The 20,021-nt window shown below is 54.3% G+C and overlaps 1 protein-coding gene across 22 annotated transcripts in view; it reads left to right on the forward strand.

Annotated features, from left to right (window-relative positions):
• Positions 1-1,420: 1,420 nt before the first annotated feature.
• Positions 1,421-20,021, forward strand: part of Cacna1g (calcium voltage-gated channel subunit alpha1 G) — a 64,785-nt gene continuing 46,184 nt past the window's right edge. For 4 of the 22 annotated variants that reach the window (XM_087910086.1, XM_087910085.1, XM_087910088.1 and 1 more), the window contains exons 1-9: positions 1,426-2,365; positions 9,518-9,630; positions 9,839-9,972; positions 10,285-10,382; positions 12,361-12,520; positions 13,446-13,746; positions 13,908-14,000; positions 16,292-17,075; positions 18,876-19,252. In XM_087910086.1, the coding sequence (XP_087766212.1) occupies positions 2,125-2,365; positions 9,518-9,630; positions 9,839-9,972; positions 10,285-10,382; positions 12,361-12,520; positions 13,446-13,746; positions 13,908-14,000; positions 16,292-17,075; positions 18,876-19,252 (2,301 nt within the window). In that variant the 5' untranslated portion in view covers positions 1,426-2,124. Of the gene's footprint in view, positions 2,366-9,517; positions 9,631-9,838; positions 9,973-10,284; positions 10,383-12,360; positions 12,521-13,445; positions 13,747-13,907; positions 14,001-16,291; positions 17,076-18,875; positions 19,253-20,021 lie in introns of all 22 variants that reach the window. The other 18 variants (XM_087910087.1, XM_087910090.1, XM_087910089.1 and 15 more) reach the window with 8 other exon arrangements.

Below are 20,021 nucleotides of genomic sequence, written 5' to 3' on the forward strand. Positions count from 1 at the left end.
GGCTTTCCTGAGTCTAACGGGACTACGGAACTGCGGATCCTGTGGGTTCCATCGTATACACCCTACGCAGATTGTGGAGATGTGGAGATGTTTTCTTGTGTCTGATCTCAACGTCCCCCGCTCCCGCCACCCCCCCCCCCCGCGACCGCCTCACGTTCAGAACTCCGGTGGCGCTTGGGTCTCTGGCACCCACAGGTTTTTTGGAGGCACCGGCGGTGTGAGGGAGCTAAAACTGATTGAGATCCCGAATACAGGGAGATGAGGTGGGGCAAAAGCCAGGGTCTTTGCTTGCATGCACACGCCTGCGACGCACACACGAACCCAAGCACCACTTCGAGTGGAGGAGAGCAACTATGCGGAGCACTTATCTCTCAGACAGGCTTTCCTTAAGCCATATTGAGAATATGAGATAGGGGAGAAACTGAGGCACAGAGTGGAGCTCTGCAGGACGAAGTAGGTAAAGCTCAGCCCACACTCGAGGCCCACAGTGGCCTTCGCAGGTGGTCTCCACTTTGGCTTCAGGTGACCCAAGCTCTGCGGTCTGGTGCCATTCCTGGAGGTACGCTTTTCTAGGATGAAGTCCCCAAGAGGAGCTTCCACCCTGCAATGATCTCTAGAAGCAGAAAGTGATGCTCAGAGCATCAGCCAGAAGGGTTAGGGTTAGGCCAGGGTCAACGTCTTAGAAGTCGACCCGGGATCTGGGCCAGCAAACCTAAGGGGCTGGTGGAAGACACTTCCAGACCACACCCACCTCTACCTTTCTAGCCTCGCCTATTTCCCTCAGTCACCTTCCAGCCTGAAATACCAGGCTTTCCATTTTTCTTCCCTTTCCCCACTCTGGCTCTGGGTTCAAGCTCAGGGTGAGTGATTGACCAGGTGGAGAGTCGAATTTCACTGCGGGACCCCGGTAACACTTCTAAGTCCTGGGGTTCTTGTCTCCCTTCTTTTCCAGTCTTGTTTAGAAGTAAGTTCTGCCTTTTGGCTGTTGTTCAATTCGGGGGTGCGTAGGGGCTACCCCAGGACTCAATGCCAAATACTCTGATTTCTAAAGCCTCCCTCCATGGGAGTCCCAAAGACCCTAGAGACTAATAGAAAAGTGGGTTCGGTCTGGGCAGCTGTGTGATTGGACCCAACCTTCGGGAGCGAACCCAGGGGCAAGAGGAGGGGAGAAAGGCGGTCCTGGTTTTGGGGTGGGAACCGGATTCCAGCTGTGGTTCTCTCCCCCAGTACCCCCTCCCGCACTGGCACGGCGACTGACCAATAGAAGGGCGGCTCTGGACCGGTGACGCACGGCGATTGGCTGTGAGGTTGGCTGGGGAGAGGCGGGGCCGAGGCTTGAAGTTGGAGTGAGGGATCCAGCTGTGGTGTGCGCCGGGCTGCTCGCCGCCGCTTTCGCTCGCTCGCTCGCTCCGCGTCTCGGCCGGAGGAGGAGGCAGTGGCGCCGGCGACAGCTACGGCAACGGCAGCCACGGCGGCGGCGGCGGCGGCGGTGACATCTCCGCCTCCACCCCCGCCCGGGACGGCCCCCCACCGTCTCCCTGCCCCTCCCGGTTCTCTAGCCCGCCGCGGGGCGGAGGAAGGAGCCGGCCCCCACCCCCTCCAAACCCACCCCCAAAGAGATCCCTCCTCCCCTCCCCCCTGCTGCCTCTGGCGCGGAGCCGGGACGATGCTGACCCCTTAGATCCTTCTCCAGCTGCGCCGAGGGAAGAGGGGGCGCCCCTTCCCGGACCCTTGCCCTCTACCGGGTGGCCCCTTTTTTCCTCCATCTCTCGGGGACTGCTTCGCCGAAGGTAGCGCCAATTCGGGCAACCGGAGCCTGGGCGCGAAGCGAAGAAGCCGGAACAAAGTGAGGGGAAGCCGGCTGGCTAGTCGGGGAGCCCCCGGGAACCCAGGGGAAGCGGGACTCTCGCCAGGCGGGGCTTCCCTCCGACCCGGAGCCCCGCGGGCAGCATGCCCCTGCGGGCAGGGGGAGCAGGGCTGAACTGTCCCTCCTGGGGGCTCAGCAAGCTCTCTAGAGCCCCCCACATGCTCCCCCGCCGGGGTCCCCCGGTTGCGTGAGGACACTTCCTCTGAGGGGCGCCGCTCGCCCTCTTCGGACCTCCCGGGGCCCCGGCTGGCCAGAGGATGGACGAGGAGGAGGATGGAGCGGGCGCCGAGGAGTCGGGACAGCCTCCGAGCTTCACGCGGCTCAACGACCTGTCCGGGGCCGGGGGCCGGCAGGGGCCGGGGTCGACGGAAAAGGACCCGGGCAGCGCGGACTCCGAGGCGGAGGGGCTGCCGTACCCGGCGTTGGCCCCGGTGGTTTTCTTCTACTTGAGCCAGGACAGCCGCCCGCGGAGCTGGTGTCTCCGCACGGTCTGTAACCCATATCCTTCGGGGCACCGCGATGAACCGGATTAGGGGGGTCCACAGGGGGGCGGGTCGTGTCGCCAGAGGGGGCCGAAAACCAGGTGAGTTGAAGAAGTGAGCCTGAACTGTAGACAGTTGAGAGGGGGACTGCTGAGGAGGGGAGGGGGCGTCCGAGTAGAAACGAAGACTGGAGCAGGCTTGGTGGGTACCCTAGGCGAGCCCCACCTCCGAATACACACACCTCAGTCTTCCTTGGGCGGGGAGGGGGGTGGAGGATTGAAATTCAAGCTAGGAAAAGAGAGGAGACGTGACCCTCTGGTATGCAGCTGGATGCTCTACAGATGTGGGCAGAGGAGGGTCGTCATCCTCCAGATGTAGGCAGCTTCAGGAGCCTGGGCTTTCTACTCCAACAGCTCGCCCGCCACGGGCTAGCGAGCTGGGTTTGGTTTTCGAGTTTGGGGGCAGGGGTGGAGAGGAAGCTGCGGGGACGGAGGAGGGGAGACCGCAATCTCCTGGGGTTTCCTTATGCCCCCGCCCCAAAGTTTGCGGCGGATTCTAGGGTCCAGTCCCCCGACCTGGTCCTCAAGGCTGAGGTTTTTACTGACCTAGCGGGAAATGGGGGGGGGGGGAGGTCCTGTCCCCCGCCCCCCAACACCCTCCCAATCCGCGGGTTGGAGGCACAACAAGGAGATTTCGGCGGCGGCTGATGTCAGGGGTGCAGAATGAGAACAAGATGTGGCGAAGGGGGAGCTGTCTGCCCCCAGAGCTGGACCAGAGCCCCTTTCAGAGAGAGCCCAATGCGGCCAGCGCCCTCCCCACCTCAAATCTTTATCTGAATGCTGGTGACTAAGGTTGGGTTGGGGAGTTTTGTGCTTTTTTTTTTTTCTTGTGGGGGGAGACCGACAAGAGCTCCGGCAAGTGGGGGATGGGATTAAGCTCATCCACACACTACGCCTCCCCTTTCACAAATCAGAGTGCTCCAGCTGATGGCAGACCAGGTATGGGAAACCGCAGTCTCTGAAAGTGTTGGGGGTCCAGGAGACTGCCAGTGTGTTCACTAAGGAGGACTGAGGTCGGGCACCCCAAGCCTACTCTATGGCTAGGTTTTGGAAGTGCATGCCCCACATTCTAGGCAGATGAATTTTGCTCCTCACCCTCACCTCTTCCTAGCCTGGAGCAGTCAGAGAGCCCTTAGCCCTCTAAAACCCTAGCACAAAGCACTGACTTGACTGCCGCCCAGCTCCGGGGTAACAGAAAGGTGGGGTCTGACTGTATTAATATCCCAGTAATCGACAGCCTCTTCTGGTTCTCCAGCCCAGAGGTTCTCTGGGACTCAGGGTGGGAGACCATAATTCTACCCTGGTAGCCCTTGAGAGTCCAAGCCGGGCTCTGATTTGGAGAACAGGGGCAGTGGGAAGCTCGGTGCCGCCCTCACTCTGCAGCGCTGCTGTCTCTAGTGCGCAAAGCAGGCTCTAAGCTTGCGTCCCCCACCCCCTGCTCTACACTCTGAGTCTCTGAAGAGCTCCCCTCATCATCCCTCCCAATACTTTGCCCCTTCCTCCCTTTCTCTCTGAGCTGAAGAAAGGAGAGTAGGGGCTCTGAGGTCTGTGGTCTCTCTAACTGTTAACAGACACATCTCAAATTGTGAGCCTCCATCCCAACGTCCCCTTCTCTTGGCAGAGATGGGGATGGGAAAAGAAGTCCTCCTCTCCACTCCCAACAGCACTATGAATGGGGAAAACCCCCAGCAGTCCCTGCTTCTCTTCCTCAGGGATCCTTGGGTGACTGGAAGGTCTTGTCTCCTCTCCCTTCCTAAAGCCCCTAAAACCAGACCTTTGGGCAAGCGTCTCTGCCAACTTGCCCTATCTCCAGGCGAAGGATCTGGAGGTAAATGCTTTCCTGGAAGGAGATAAGTGACCCAGGCTCTAAGTGGGAAGAGAGGTTAGGGGAGCAGGCCCAATTGGGGAGAGGGTAGTCTTGGGTGTGTAGAACCTATGTCCCTATATCTAGACTAGCCAGCACACCAACTGAGGGTATGCTGAGAACAATTTCCTGGTAAACGGGGCTGCCTGCCCGAGCCCCCACATTGTTCCAGTTCCAATCTATCTATCATTCTAGTTCCAATCCTATCCAAGTGACAGGGGCAACTGTATTTTCACTGCCAGAGAGGTATCTGAACTGCCCCTAGCCTTCCCCTTTCTCTCTCTTTGGTTTCTGAGAGGCTTCTGTTAACTCCAGGAGTCCCCAATGTAGGTCATGAAGACATTGGTCCTGAGAGACTTGAGGACAGTCTTACCCTCTCCAGTTAACTGAAGCTAGTTACCCTTTCTCCCTGCTTTACTTTTCTTGGCCCCTTCCCCTTGCGGCCTCATTATGAGGTCAGATTTCCTAGAATGGAGATCTAGACGCAGGTAGGAAGTGTGTGTGTGTGTGTGTGTGTGTGTGTGTGTGTGTGTGTGTGTTTGTGTGTGTTGGGGAAGGAGGAAGCTCAACAAGAGGAAGAAGGAACACAAAAAGTATATGCTCCTGTATGGGGGAGAGGAGGGACATGGGCCCCAACCAGCTCCGCGGCAGGCCACAGCCTCCTAGGTTACAGGGATTGCTGCCTTTGCAGTGTTTCTTACAGTGTGAGGGCGTGCGTTTCCCCTCCCGGGAAGGAGTTCCTGAGCATTCCCTCTCGGGCTGTTGTGTCACATCTGGAAGTTTGTGTAGGAGTTTCTCCAAGCTCAGAGCCCAGCACAGCTTTTTCTCATTTGGAAATCACAGGCTGGCATTTGGGATGCCGAGAGAGGAGGGGTGGGAGGGGGGCCAGGGAAGGAGAGGGGAGTCTGCCAGGAGTCGGGGGGGGGGGGGAGGGAGAAGGGGGGAGGCCTGAGAGGCAGGAGTCCTAATGGCTTCCAGAAGTGAATGTGAGTGTGGGGCTGTGTGTCACTGTGTGTGTCTGAGTGTGTGCCTTTAGAAGGGAGGAGGCCCTAGGAATTTCTGTAGTCTTCCTTGCCATTGTCCCAGTGCCCTAAGTCTTCCTATTCTTTCCAAGGGAGGATTCTCCACTGGGTCCTCAGAGGAAGTGTGTGTGTGTGTGTGTGTGTGTGTGTGTGTGTGTGTGTGTGTGTGTGGAGGGGGTTGAATCTCCTATGTTCTTTCATTCCATTTTCAAACCCTAGACCATCTAGAGAAGATTCTAGGGAGAAGGACTAGAGCAGAGAATTAAGTGGACTGGGGGGCTGAGGATCTTTGGCAATTCGTCCCAGATCCTCCTTTCTTCTGGGTCATATAGACTCCTTTGCACGCACTCTGCTCCACTGCTGGGGGACTCCCCATCACCCCTAGTGCCAGTTGGAGCCATTCCTGGGATTACCCCTCCACCCTGCCCCCCTTCTGCTACTCCCGCCCCAGCTCTCACCCCGCCCTGCCTGCCTTAGTTGGGATGGCGACAGACACACTGCTCACATACACAGACATGCGCGCACGCACACACACACACACACACACACACACACACACACACAGTCACAGACGTTTGAATCAGATTTCTGGCCTTTTTCCCCTTCCAAAGATTCCAGTGGCGTTCTCTCTTGTGTCTCTGTGCCTCCTGTCTCTGTCTCTGGGTGGGGCTGGCTGCCTTTCGGGCAGGCTTCAGTTTTCAGTGTAGTTGGAAACCTCTCTCCCCACACACCCACACACTGGAGCTGGGGGTGCATAGGGAAATAGGCTAGTTAGAGGGAGGGGGCCTCTGTTGGGGAATCCCCTTTTCTGAAGGAGAAAAAAAACGAGCACAGGCCATCAGGATGAACCCCTGAATCTTCTTCCTCGCTAAGAAGCATTAGATGCCATAGACCATCATTCTCTCTGTAAGATGGGTGAGGCAAGGACCTGGTCCCCTACCCCTCAATTCTTACTAGAAGGCCAGAATTCCTGGGTCTAGGCCAATTTCCTCCTCAATGTTCTTTAGTCTCACATTTCCAGACTTCTGGAAGGGAGGGAGGTAGCTAGAAGGCCTGCTTGCTGTCTGGGTTAACACCCCAGGCCCAGGGCCTTAGATCTCTAGTTGCCAGGCTAGGCAAAAGCTGTGTCTAGATAAAAACCTATGGAGAAGACTCATCTGTGGATATAGCATGCTCTATTTCCCTCTCCCAGGAAGGGGGGGAGGAGGGATGATAGAGAGGTCATCTTTTGCCATTCTCTTTTTCTCTGCTTTTGATGGTGGGCTGTGGGGAGGAGAAAGATCCTCCCCTCTCCTGCTCCCACCCTTTGGGATCCACTCCAGCCCGGACAGTCACCATAGCAACAGTAGACATGTGACCGCACAGGTCTCTCATAGTCACTATGGCAACCACTGTCCCCCGTTCCCTTGGTTACCATGGGGATCTGTCACATGGTTTCCCCCCAACCTGATAACCTGTGGGTCTCCCTGCTTCTGTTTCCTTGCATGGGGACAAGACAGCAGTCTGGGCAAGGGGAGGGCATGTGTAAGGGGAAGGGGGGTGTCTCTCTAATTACCGTGGCAACAAATCCACACCACCTGGTGACACATTCTCCGGTTGTTATGGCAACAGAAGAACATCACACAGTGACATACTGCCATGTTCCCAAGGAAACAAGCCCCACCCCGAGAAGGGTGAAAGACCCTCTTAGATATTCTCCTATTCAAATTGTTCTAGATTTGCCTGTCCCTTAAGACTTATCCATAGTGAAGGGACGGTGGAGTGGAAGGCAGGTCCATGGTGCAGGCTGGGTGGCCAAGGGGCCTGGAGAAGGGAATTTTGGCTAAGAGCCTGATGCAGGGTTGTCTGGGTGCAGATTCTAACTATCAGAGGCCCCAGTCCAAGCCAATACAAAGTAGGAACAGAAGTGGGGGCCATCCCTTCTGTGGGATCAGCTCTGTCGCTCCTCACATCACTGTCATTGACTGTCACCGCCGAGGGCAGCATCAGGAAAACATGAATGGGGAGGCTTCTAGACTGACAGATGACTGACTGATTGATACATTGGTTCCTTCATTCATTCGCTCTTCCTGTGCACTGATGATCTGCTAAGGACCACATATTACACTGAGCTCTGTAGTGTGGGTGCTGTTAAGGGTGAAGCAGAGTGTCCCTACCTGCCAGGAGCCTATAGCCAGCAAGGGAGAAGAGCCACGCACATGACTTAACTCAGTGGAGTCACGGCTATTAGATGTCCACAGGAATATTCTGGAGCCCTTCTCCCCACCGTTTTTCTCATGGGCCCCTCCTAGGTGCTGCTTCTCCTGCAGAGAGGAGTGGGTTAGCTTGGGGAGCATGGACCAGTTATTAAGGGGAATTGTGTCCTTTCCTTTCCAAGTGGTGGTTTCCTCCCTGTCCCCATTTTTTCCAGAGTGACCCCTGGCTGACCCCTATTCTGGAGAGAGATCCGACAGCTATACTCAGGAAAACAGCCCCATAGAAACACTTTCATTTCCCCCTCTCACCTACTTCCCTGCTCCGAACCTAAGATTTTATTTCATTTTTTACTTTTTTTTTTTTTTTTTTTTTGGTTTTTCAAGACAAGGTTTCTCTGTAGCTTTGGAGCCTGTCCTGGAACTAGCTCTTGTAGACCAGGCTGGTCTCAAACTCACAGAGATCTGCCTGCCTCTGCCTCCCGAGTGCTGGGATTAAAGGTGTCCGCCACCGCCTCCCGGCTTACTCTCATTTTTTAAAGGGATGGATATTATGAAAACCGAAATGTCTGAGGATTTCTAGGGTGCTGGGTACAGGTGGTGACACGAATGTGTACCCAACAGGAAAGAGCCTGCTGACAGGAATGGGGAGTACTTCAAGGTGGCTGAAGAGGAAGTTAGTGCTGGAGATTCAGACAGTGGTGGGGTCATCTGGGAGAATGATTACTGGGTCTCTGAATCTTCCTGGTCATCTCTTCATGCCTGCGGGAAGCCTTCTCCACTAGGCATTCCAGAAGCAAGGCTGAGACAGGAAGGGTCCATGGACTCCGGGGCCCCGAGTGAACTGGCAGGGCAGGCAGATGGTTGCCACAGCCCCTTCCCCTTTCCTCCTGTCTCCGCTTGTCTTTGGGTTCTTTGCTCTTTCTGCCTCACTCCTGTTTTTCCGTGAGGAAGCTAGGCTGTCTTGCTGTTCATCTGTGGAGTCCAGGGCCTGGAACCTTCTTTATCTAGAGGTCATCTTCATTTATCTGGAGGTATATCTTCATGCCAATGGGCCGAGGAAGGTAAACCAAACCTCTCAACAGAACTCACTATGCAGAAAGGCTTGAGATTTAGTCTTCCCTCTACCCCTAGCTGCTCAGATGTGGCTTAGAAGACACAAGAGGTGTGGCAGAAGCCTGGCCATGTCTGGTGCTACTACTGCCCTCTCTGCAGAGCTGGGGCTTCTACCAAGTGCAGGGTCTGGCATGGGTCTTGTTTCCAAAAGGCATGAATGTGGCTAAAGGCCGAGGACTTGGAGAAGCCGGGAAGCTGGTGGTTGAAGTCAGAGCCTTGGGTTCCTGTGAAGCGTCGAGGGGAGCAGGCCTGCAGATGTGGGCTCTCTTTCTGGTACCAGGGCTATCCTGAGTCCCTGTCTGCCTGCATAGTTGTAGTGCAGGGAAGATAACGGAGTCGACCATGAGCTTGGAAGCCTCCATCTCATCTTGGCTTCTTGAGCAACTTTGGCATATGACTTGGCTTCGACTCTCTGGGTCTTGCTGTCCTTGGGTTGTGGGGAATGAAATGATCCACCCTGGATGCTTCATGGGGCTGTTGTGAGCAGCGATCGTGGCATTGTGTGAAAGTGCGTGGTAAACTGTAAGGCAGGCTTAATCCGACTGTAGGTTTGTGTAACACATTCGCATACATTATCTCACTTGCTTCTCACATCTACCCAGTGCGGTGGGGAGAGGAGGATCAGATTCACAGCAAACTCATGGAGCCTGGCATTTCCACAGGCGCAATCAATTCTGTTCCCTACATGGCTTGTGCAAATAGTCAGGGTATTTATGGCCTCCTCTACCTTACAAATGAGGAAGATGGGGCTGGAGAGATAAAATGACCATGGTAGGCCTGGCCTGGCTCCTTCCAGCTCACTTCTTGTGTTTCCAAAGGCCTCGGGAGGTTAATTGACAGGTAGCGAGTGTTAGGTCTGACCTGGGAGGCATCTTCAACTCAGGCTTTGGAGAGCTGTTTCCTTGACACCTGGTACCTGGTTCGAGCGCATCAGCATGTTGGTCATTCTTCTCAACTGTGTGACTCTGGGTATGTTCAGGCCGTGTGAGGACATCGCCTGTGACTCCCAGCGCTGCCGGATCTTGCAGGTAAGTATGTGTGTGTTTCTGTACATCTGTGTGTGTGTGTGTGTGTGTGTGTGTGTGTGTGTGTGTTAGAGGAAGGGTTGAGTGGTTCTTGGATCGTAAAGCCTGAATTCTGTTCTGCCAGAAGGCCTGGTCCAGCTGGTGGGCATTGGGTGGGGTGGGTGTGTCCCCTATTCTCCTCAGTTTCGGCAGTCGCTGTTCCTCACTTTAGGCCTTCGATGACTTCATCTTTGCCTTCTTTGCCGTGGAAATGGTGGTGAAGATGGTGGCCTTGGGCATCTTCGGGAAGAAGTGCTACCTGGGAGACACCTGGAACCGGCTTGACTTTTTCATCGTTATTGCGGGGTGAGGGCTTGAGTTAGGGTGGGAGGTCACTGGGCAAGTCTCCTGCCTGTCTGGCTGTCCACTCCGCCAGGGCTGCCTGCTTGCAGGGCTCTGGTCTGTCATCTGAACCCCTACAGTGTTCCTTTGGGGGTCTGGTCCCCTTTGAGTTGACTGCCATGGCTTGGGGGTATCCTTCTCCCCTAGACAGAGAGCTGACCTTCAGCTTCCCTTGGTGGAGGAGAGGGAAGAGTCCTAGGTCATCCTGCCTCCTCACAGCAGGATTCTTCACTGGCCTCACACTCAAAGGGCCTCCATCCCGGCCCCTCCCCACAGGATGCTGGAGTATTCGCTGGACCTGCAGAACGTCAGCTTCTCAGCAGTCAGGACAGTCCGGGTGCTGCGACCGCTCAGGGCCATTAACCGGGTGCCCAGTGAGTGACCCCTTAGCCCTCACCCCTGGACAGAGGGCCCTCAGAGGAAATGTGGCACATGCATCATGACCTGGTCATTGAAAGCTGAGGCAGAAAAGGGCACAGCAGGGACCCAGTCAGAGCCTCTAACCCTGGTGGTATCACTAGGAAAGCTACCTGGGTTCCACTCATTTCAGTCAGGCTGTGGGCCCGAATCTTAGAAACACCTCAGATGACCCCTTTCCAGGGGAATAAGGGTGGATGGGGACCAGTGGAGAGACCATCAGACCAGCAAGAGGGGACACAAATTGTTAAAGGTCTTTTTGGTTTTCACTGGTGCGACCACACTGGCATTAAACACCACTTCTCTCAAGACAAGGCCACTCCACGCCTTACCCTCCGGCTGTGGTTGCATTTCTCTCCTCCCCCCCCACCCCATCCCTCCCCACCCCTTTCCAACTCTTGCAGTGACTGCTGAGACCATTATCTAAATTAAACCGCATTGGTTTCTGGAGCCAGCAAAGGTTTGGCAGCTCCAGCTCCCCTGACATTCTGCCCCTCTCCCTTTGCAGGCCCCCTTTGCAATTCCTTAAGCTGCAGATGGTCCCCACTGGGGCCTCGGGAGGGGGCGCTGTGCCTGACTTAATGCCTGATGCTGCAGTAGCCGTGTGTGTGTGTGTGTGTGTGTGTGTGTGTGTGTGTGTGTGTGTGTGTGTGTGCAATTTGCTTACCTCTGAGAGAGCGGAACTGCTGAGTGAGTGGGGGGGGCATGCTTGATGTTAACCGGAGAGCCAGAAGAGGGGCGTGGCTGGCCTCCTCTCCCAGGTGACAACTGCTAGATTGATAGACCTCAGACTAACCACTGCTGTAATTCCCTTAATGCAAGCAAGCCCTGAGGAATTGATCTCAGTTGGAGCTCTGAGGAGCTGAAGGGGGATGGGAGGAACTAAGGGGACGGGGGTGGGGTGGGGGGGGGACAAGGGCTGACTGGCTGGTCAGGATAGGGTGGCTGTCACCACCGTAAAGGTTAATCAATTGTTGTGTTATTGTTTAGAACCTTTGCCCCAGAGGGAGCAGAGCCCACACAGGGCACTTCGGGGGTCACATAGACCACTAGAGGTTTATCACTTTGACAAGGGCTTAGGATGTCTGAGTGTCCTAAAGGCTAGTTCAAGTATTTGGGTTAATGAGTCGTAGACCGGAGTGAAGAATGGATCCCTAACCAGGCTTTTATTTGGGGGTGGGGATGCAGTGACTTTGCCCGTGGAGGGAGCATTAACTGTCATGCTCCCAAGAAGACAGAGTTATATCTCTTCAAGAGATCCTGATTTCAAGACCTAGAGCCAGCATGGGACAGACACACAGGGGACAGAAATGCAGGACCGGGCGATGGGGGTGGGCTCAGAAGCCTGGTAAGCGCTGGTTATCTTGGCTGCTTTCTAGCCTTCTGGGATACAGGAGGTCTGTCTCAGTGTCCCCAGTGGCCCCTGGGACCATCATTTAGGAAGGTCAGGTGACTGAGTCTGGTGAGAGAAGGAAGTGGGAGGTGTGTGTGTGTGTGCCTGTGCCTCGGGGAGCAGGATTTGGAAGCACAAAAACCTAAATTTAAGTCCTGGCGCCTACATTTAGCAGCTCCCATCCTGAGCTTCTCACGTCACTTCTGGGAGCCTCAGACTTCTCATCTGTAAATTGGGGGTGATATCATCAGCCCTGTGGTGACAATGAGACAGTGAGGTGGGACTCAGAACCTGAGAGGGCTTTGGAAGCCACAGTTACTGGGGATAGGTGTTGGTACCATATAATAGATAGTATGGGTGAACCAATGGGGCTTCAAGGGCTGTCTGGGAGAGTTAGACATGTCTACCAGTCTCCCCTCCAGCTTAAATTGGGCCTTCTCAGCATCCCCAGTGGGCCCTCGTGGGGAAGATTTCCAGACCTGTGGCACTCAGCTTCGCTGGACTGGACTGGAACCCCCAGCATGGCTCTTCTGCCCCCACAGGCATGCGCATCCTCGTCACATTATTGCTGGACACTTTGCCTATGTTGGGCAATGTCCTGCTGCTCTGTTTCTTCGTCTTTTTCATCTTTGGCATCGTTGGTGTTCAGCTGTGGGCAGGGCTGCTTCGGAACCGATGCTTCCTCCCTGAGAATTTCAGCCTGTGAGTGGTGGACCCGGTGGGTGACGGACTGGGGGGCTGTGGACCTCTCTCAATCCCTGGCTTCCGGTCGCCATGGATATATAACTGTTCTCATATCTGGCACACATTTGGCTTGCGAAACTAGCTACACATTGGAATAACCTGGGGCATTTTCAAGCCCTGATGCCCAGGCATTGCTTTCAGAGATTCCCATTGCATTGACCTGGAGTTCAGCTTGAATCTAGGCATTTTGAGAAGTCCTCCGGAAACCAGGCACAGTCGTGTACAGCTTTAATCTCAGAACTCTGGAGAAAGAGTTGGGCGAATCTGAGTTTCAGGCTGGTTTAGTCTAATGAGCTCCAGGCCGGCCAGAGATATGTAGTGAGACACTGCCCCAAGAGAAAGAAACGAGGGTGGGGGGAGGAAGGAGGAAAGGAGGACGGGAAAGACAGAGACTCCTTGAAGGCTAGAGGTATAACTCAGTTGGTAGAGTGCTTGTCTAATACACACAGAGTCCGGGGTTCAATCCCCAGCACCCCAGAAATTGGGTGCTGAGGTGCACACCTGTGGTCCTCAGGAGGCAGAGACAGGAGGATCAGAAACTCACAATCATTTGGCTGCAGAGAGTTTGAAACCAGCCTGGAATACACGGCACAAGGATGGCAAAGGGGTGGGGGTGGGAGGGTGGAGAAACAAACCCCTCCTGTGATTTTGACTTGCAACAAAGTTGGAACCACTTCCCTATTGGCCTCGGGAGTTCCAGGCCAAGCTTTTGCATCCCTCCGTGCCCCCATCCCTGCCTACAAAGCCCTGTTTTGCCCAATCTCCTCTCCCGCTTTAGGTCTGGTTTATCCCCCGTGTGTCTCCGTGCACCAGTTTTATCCTTGGCTTCTCTATGGAGAACCCGACTCCCCAGTCTTACCTCTGTCTCTCCCTCACCCCGCAGCCCCCTGAGCGTGGACCTGGAGCCTTACTACCAGACAGAGAACGAGGACGAGAGTCCCTTCATCTGCTCCCAGCCGAGGGAGAACGGCATGCGGTCCTGCAGGAGCGTGCCGACACTGCGCGGGGAAGGTGGTGGTGGTCCGCCCTGTGCTCTGGACTACGAGGCTTATAACAGTTCCAGCAACACCACCTGTGTCAACTGGAACCAATACTATACCAACTGCTCGGCAGGCGAGCACAACCCCTTCAAAGGCGCCATCAACTTTGACAACATCGGCTATGCCTGGATCGCCATCTTCCAGGTGGGGCCACATGGGCCATGGGGTGTTCCCCAGAGCAGTCCCAGGAGAAAACACAGACTGGGGCTTATCCTCAGGATGAGGGTGGTGGCAGGGCCTTGGTGGGGGAGACTGAAGGAGGCGTTAGTGGTCCCAGCCGGAGTCAGCTGTCTCTCTCGCCTCAGGTCATCACTCTGGAGGGCTGGGTCGACATCATGTACTTTGTGATGGACGCGCATTCCTTCTACAACTTCATCTATTTCATTCTTCTCATCATCGTGAGTGACTCCTTCAGCCCTTGTGGGAGTGGGAGACAATGGGGCTGCAGATGGAGCCGTGAACAGAGGGGAAGTTCTTAGCTCCCAAGTCCTGTAGAGGTGGTGGTGTCTGTCACACTGTGGGAAGGCTATGGGGTAAGACAGGAGAAATCCAAGATCAAGACCAGACTCTACCGCTTACTACTATTAGGACCTTTTGCAAGTCATCTTTGAGACCCCATCCCCACTATAGGCTTCTGATTCTTTACCCGTTTAGTAGAGGGTTCTCAAACCCCGACAATGTTGTTATCACCTTCCCTAGGGGTACCCAGAAATGGCCAAATGTGGTTCCGACATCATGAGCTCTAGGGGAGCTCTGCCGATGTACTGTCGGAAAACGAAAAGATGCTAAATGTCTCAAAATGTTTGCAAGCAAAGAATCGTGCACCCAAAACTCCAATTGGTATTGAGAAATACTGTGAGATTTCTTATTCCTTCCAGCTCTGAAATTCCAAGACTCTCTGAAAGCAGAAGACAGACCAAAGCAGTATCATTTAATCATTTTAATCACTACCAGTCATAGTAGATGCTTTCATGGCTACCACTTATAGCTGATATTTATTGAGCACTTACTGTGTGCCAGCCACTGTTTCCCGAGGGTTGGGCATCTCATCCTCACCATGATCTCATTGCTACCTTTGTTTTCCGAGGAAGGAAAGCGATTTTTCCTCATTTATCTGCCCCTACCATGTGCCTTGTCTAAGCTGCGAATCAGTGTCTCTAGGGAGGGTTGTCAGTGCTAACATGACTGTTCTTACTCATATGTTCCCGTGATGTGACCACTTCAAGGGATGGTGGCCTCTGTCTTCTAAGTGAGAACTCAGAGCTCTAGAGGGTTGGCCTCTGGTACAATATCATGTAGGAAGTCGGGGCTGGAGCTGAGACGGCAGCTTCAGGTTACCAACTCCAAATCTAGCCCTTCCATTTTCTCCCGTCACCAAGAGGTTGGCGCAGAGCCAGGTGGAGGGTTGGATACTGAGAGAAGGAGATTGAGGAGCCAGGTGTGGTGGTGCACGCCTTTAATCCTAACACTGGGAGGCGGAGGCAGGCTGATCTCTATGAGTTCAAAGTCAGCGTGCTCTACAAAGCAAGTTCCAGGACAACCAGGGTTATTCAGAGAGACTCTGTCTCAAAAACCCCAAGGAGGGAAAAAGTGAATGAATGAAATTAAGATCAATCACTCAGGATAGCTTTCAAGAGGTGAGGACAGAATGAAGCTACTTCTAAGGAGAGACGGTTCCCTAGGCTACCATAGCTTTCTCAGGTGTGAAAGAATGACCAACCTTGGAGCAAAGCTTGGCTGGGGACCTTTACCATCCCTGGCCATTACCACAACAGTGAGGCTGGTACTTCAGGATAGCGACTCGTCTGATAATTGTTGCCGTCCTCAGGCTTGCTTGGGTGGGGGAGGGATAAACAGGGACATGGGGGGGCCTAGTTTCCACCCTCCCACACACCTCCTGAAAATTCTTCCCAAACAGCTCTTTGGAATCACACTAGTGAAGCTAATTATCATAATTACTAGGACATGCGCTAGAGAAAAAAAAAGTCTGCTTTGTCACCACAAATATTTATTTCCATCATTCAGGCTTGTTGTCCAAGCAATGGGTTACTCAGGGTCCTGGGGAAACTGAGGCATGGAGATGGGGACCGGGGAAGGATGGGCAAATCAGAATGACAGTTTCGTTAGTCTGTAGGGTCTCCCCTTTCAGCTGGGGATATTGAAATCCTATGGTTATGGGTCTCCCCCAAGGTCACGCAGCTAGAATTGAAACAAGTGGGAGAATTACAAGCAGATATCAAAAGGGTTTGCTCCAAGTTGAAGGTCCTCTGTCCCCAGTATTGCATTCATCTCTCCAGCCTTCTCTCCAACTAGAAACTGGGGAGATGCCTTAGAGTCTCTGCGCATACACATTTAAAAGGCTGGGAATTGGGGATATCTCAAAGCATTCTATCACTAGCAATAGCAACACCTGAACGTCCATAGGGCTCAATTTCAGTCTTACCTGGTCTGTATTAGCTGAGTGATCTTGGGCTAATTTCTTGATCAGTCTGAGCTTCAGCTTCTTCCCTGCTCAGAAGGAGAATACAGAAGTGTCTGCTCCCCAAATTATCATGGCAATAAAATGGGATAATGCCTGGACAATTGCAAACCCTGTGCCTGGCCCACAGTGAATTCATTGATTGTGGCAGCTGGCATCAAGATTCGCTTTTCTTCAGGACATCTCCTCTTTCTGGCCCCACCCCTGCAGGTGGGCTCCTTCTTCATGATCAACCTGTGCCTGGTGGTGATTGCCACACAGTTCTCAGAGACCAAGCAGCGGGAGAGTCAGCTGATGCGGGAGCAGCGTGTGCGATTCCTGTCCAACGCTAGCACACTGGCAAGCTTCTCCGAGCCAGGCAGCTGCTATGAGGAGCTGCTCAAGTACCTGGTGTACATCCTCCGCAAAGCAGCCCGCAGGCTGGCCCAGGTCTCTAGGGCTGCAGGTGTGAGGGCTGGGTTGCTTAGCAGCCCAGTGGCCCATGGTGGGCAGGAGCCCCAGTCCAGTGGCAGCTGCTCTCGCTCACACCGACGTCTGTCTGTCCACCACCTGGTGCACCACCATCACCACCATCATCACCACTACCACCTGGGTAATGGGACGCTCAGAGTTCCCCGGGCCAGCCCAGAGATCCAGGACAGGGATGCCAATGGGTCTCGTCGGCTCATGCTGCCACCACCCTCTACACCCACTCCCTCTGGGGGCCCTCCGAGGGGTGCGGAGTCTGTGCACAGCTTCTACCATGCCGACTGCCACTTGGAGCCAGTCCGTTGCCAGGCACCCCCTCCCAGGTCCCCATCGGAGGCATCTGGCAGGACTGTGGGTAGTGGGAAGGTATACCCCACTGTGCACACCAGCCCTCCACCAGAGATGCTGAAGGATAAGGCACTAGTGGAGGTGGCCCCCAGTCCTGGGCCCCCCACCCTCACCAGCCTCAACATCCCACCTGGGCCCTTCAGCTCCATGCACAAGCTACTGGAGACACAGAGCACGGGTGAGAGCGTGGGTGGGTGTGCTGGGACCCCACAGTTGGAGGTTGGGTGGTAATCTAGAAGACTAAGGGTCTGGAGTCTGAGGACCCAGGGCCCAGTTCCCAGTTTCTCATGCTGCTTCTGGTAGCTCTGGAACCTTCCACCAGTTCCAGTTTTTTCTTTTGAACCCTAATTGTTTCATGTGTTCAAACGGGAGCTAGGATTACTGTATGTATTACTACAATGTAGGAGGGATGGCAGTTGTCACACATGCATGCCCCCCATGTACTATGCCTTTGGCCATAGCATCTAACTACTGCTGCCCGATGATGTGCCCGTCACATGCTTTGCAGGGAAGATGAGCTTGAGTCCTCTGGACAGGTTGGTAATGAGCCTGCATGCACCCTTGCTGTGTGCATAAGAGAAAAGGTGACTAGGAGTCTTGGTGAGTGTGACCTCAAGACCATCTGACTCCGCAGCCCACTCTGTGTCCTTTGTCCCAAGGCTCAGCAGGGAAACGGTGTGTGACTGTGGCAGTCTGGTGCCTCACAAGATGACTGCTGTAAACAGAGAGACCTAGAGCAGGAGCAGGCAGTGCTGAAAGCAGCCAGCCTGTGGGTGGAGCATCGGCGACCTGGGGGGTGGGGGTGGGCGGTGAGATGCTTGCCGCCTGTAGGCTGGCTACCCAGGCAGACACAGTCTGGGACCCGTGTTGCAGGGAGGACGTGGTGACAAAACTCAGTGGCATATGTGAGATGTCCCTTGGGAGTGTGTGTGGAGGCCAGAAAGTGCCACCACAGAACCCGCCCTGCCATGGGTCACACGTAGGCTTCCATTTCCCTCCGTGTAATAGGTGGGGTTGAGGCTGTCACTACCGTGGGAGCTTACTGATGGCCTGTGGTATACAGATACACTCAGGAGGGGGACATAGCATCTTGTGTCTCCTAGGGGTCAGGCCTTGAGCTGACGACCCCCTTACACTTGTTCACCTGAGTAGGCTCTAAGGTGTCATTCATTTCTCATTCCTGTGACCAAAACAGGATTTAGATGGACAGGGATGCCTTGGGACATGTCCCTGTGTATATTCAGAACATATCTGGTATACTATGTGTACTTGTGTGCATGAAGGAAAGTGTTGGGGGGGGTGTTCCCTGTGTGTATGTGTATATGAAGGTACAAGTGACTGATTTACATGCATTTGGGTATGGTGATGCTTCCTGGTGTCTGCATAGGCACATATGTGCGTGGGTCTAGTATATAAACATTGGATGGCATGAATGTGTTTGGGTATACATGTGTGTGCTCTGTGTGCGAGTGTGTGTATGTGTGTGTGTATTGTGGTACACAGATTGCATGTGCTCACTATACATGTGCACAGTGTGTGCATGTAGTGTGCATGTATGTGTGTCTGGTATGTGTGGTGAGAAGGGTGCATGTGTGGCTGGGTCCCAGAGGTCCAGGGAAATGCTACTCAGCACTGTGTGGATACAGGGCTCCACTCTCTAGGGAGGAGAGCTAGTCTAGGTTCCTGACAGAAAGCTCCTAGGACATAGGACATAACTCCATAGGACATAGCTGTACAGGATCACAGAGGACATGGTGACTACCTCTCTACCTCAATCCTAGGATCCTCAGAAGTGACCATCAATAGGGTGCCATTGACATTGGGATATTTTGTTGTTCAGGAACAACCCATCCACAAAGTGCCTAGCATACTCATGACTGTAACCCCCAGTCTCTCTCCCACAGGCTCTACATCCTCCTAGGGCAGGGGAACTCCTGGTGAGCATCTTGATGTTCTAACATCGACTCTTTTGTTCCAGGAGCCTGCAATAGCTCCTGCAAGATCTCCAGCCCTTGCTCCAAGGCAGACAGTGGAACCTGTGGGCCAGACAGTTGCCCCTACTGTGCCCGGACAGGGGCAGGGGAGCCAGAGTCCGCCGACCATGAAATGCCTGACTCAGATAGTGAGGCTGTGTATGAGTTCACACAGGACGCTCAGCACAGTGACCTCCGGGACCCCCACAACCGGCGACAGCGGAGCCAAGGCCCAGATGCGGAGCCTAGTTCTGTGCTAGCTTTCTGGAGACTCATCTGTGACACTTTCCGGAAGATTGTAGATAGCAAATACTTTGGCCGGGGAATCATGATTGCTATCCTGGTTAATACACTCAGCATGGGCATCGAGTACCACGAACAGGTAAGGATGCAGCCTAGGCTGGCGCTAGATAACAGCTCTTCCTTAGGCTTGACTCCTCTTTGTGTTGAAGTGGGAGAAGGGGATGGGAGGAGGAAGTGATGGATGGGGTCTCTAGAGGGTGAGCGCAATGATTGTCCTCGCATGTTTTCTGAATCTAGAGGTTGCCCAAGCAGCTGCAGGTGTGTTCTGTCCGGGAAGGTTTCTCAGAAGAGGGACGCAATAAGCCACCAGAAGAGACTTGGGTCTTTGGAGCAGGCAAAGCAGGCAGGAGATGTATTAACTCAGTAAGCAGAGAGTGATTGACAGGCAGGAGGGCCATTCAGGTAGAAGTGAGGGATTGGTGGTGTTGAGTGGCCGTGCCTGAGAGAATAGCAGGGTGCAGCCACAAACAATCTTGGCTTGGCCTCAGGTCAGAGCCTTGCTGTGAACTGGGGTGACTCTGGGTAGATAAGGGTGTCCAGCATGGCCAGGTGGTTAGAAATCAGCAAATTTGAGGAGCTGCTCCCAGGAGCAGGGTGTTTGGTCAGGAGAAGAGGCTCAGCAAGGACGGTGAGCTGTCTTCAAATATTTGAAGGACTGTCATGTGGAAGAGGGAAGCTTGCTCTGTGGGTCGACGACGGCTGCCGGCTACAGATCTGGCTGAGAGGAGGAAGCTACCTCCAAGCTGTGCAGATGGAATGTTTGGCCATGTCAGGGGACTGCATTGGCCTGGGCTGTCTAAAGAGGTTGGCCAGTCGTGATGCAGGCATGTAGGCTCTCCCTAACACTG

The sequence above is a fragment of the Myodes glareolus genome, chromosome 9, assembly GCF_982192425.1.
Source record: "Myodes glareolus chromosome 9, mMyoGla1.1, whole genome shotgun sequence".
Classification (NCBI taxonomy): domain Eukaryota; kingdom Metazoa; phylum Chordata; class Mammalia; order Rodentia; family Cricetidae; genus Myodes; species Myodes glareolus.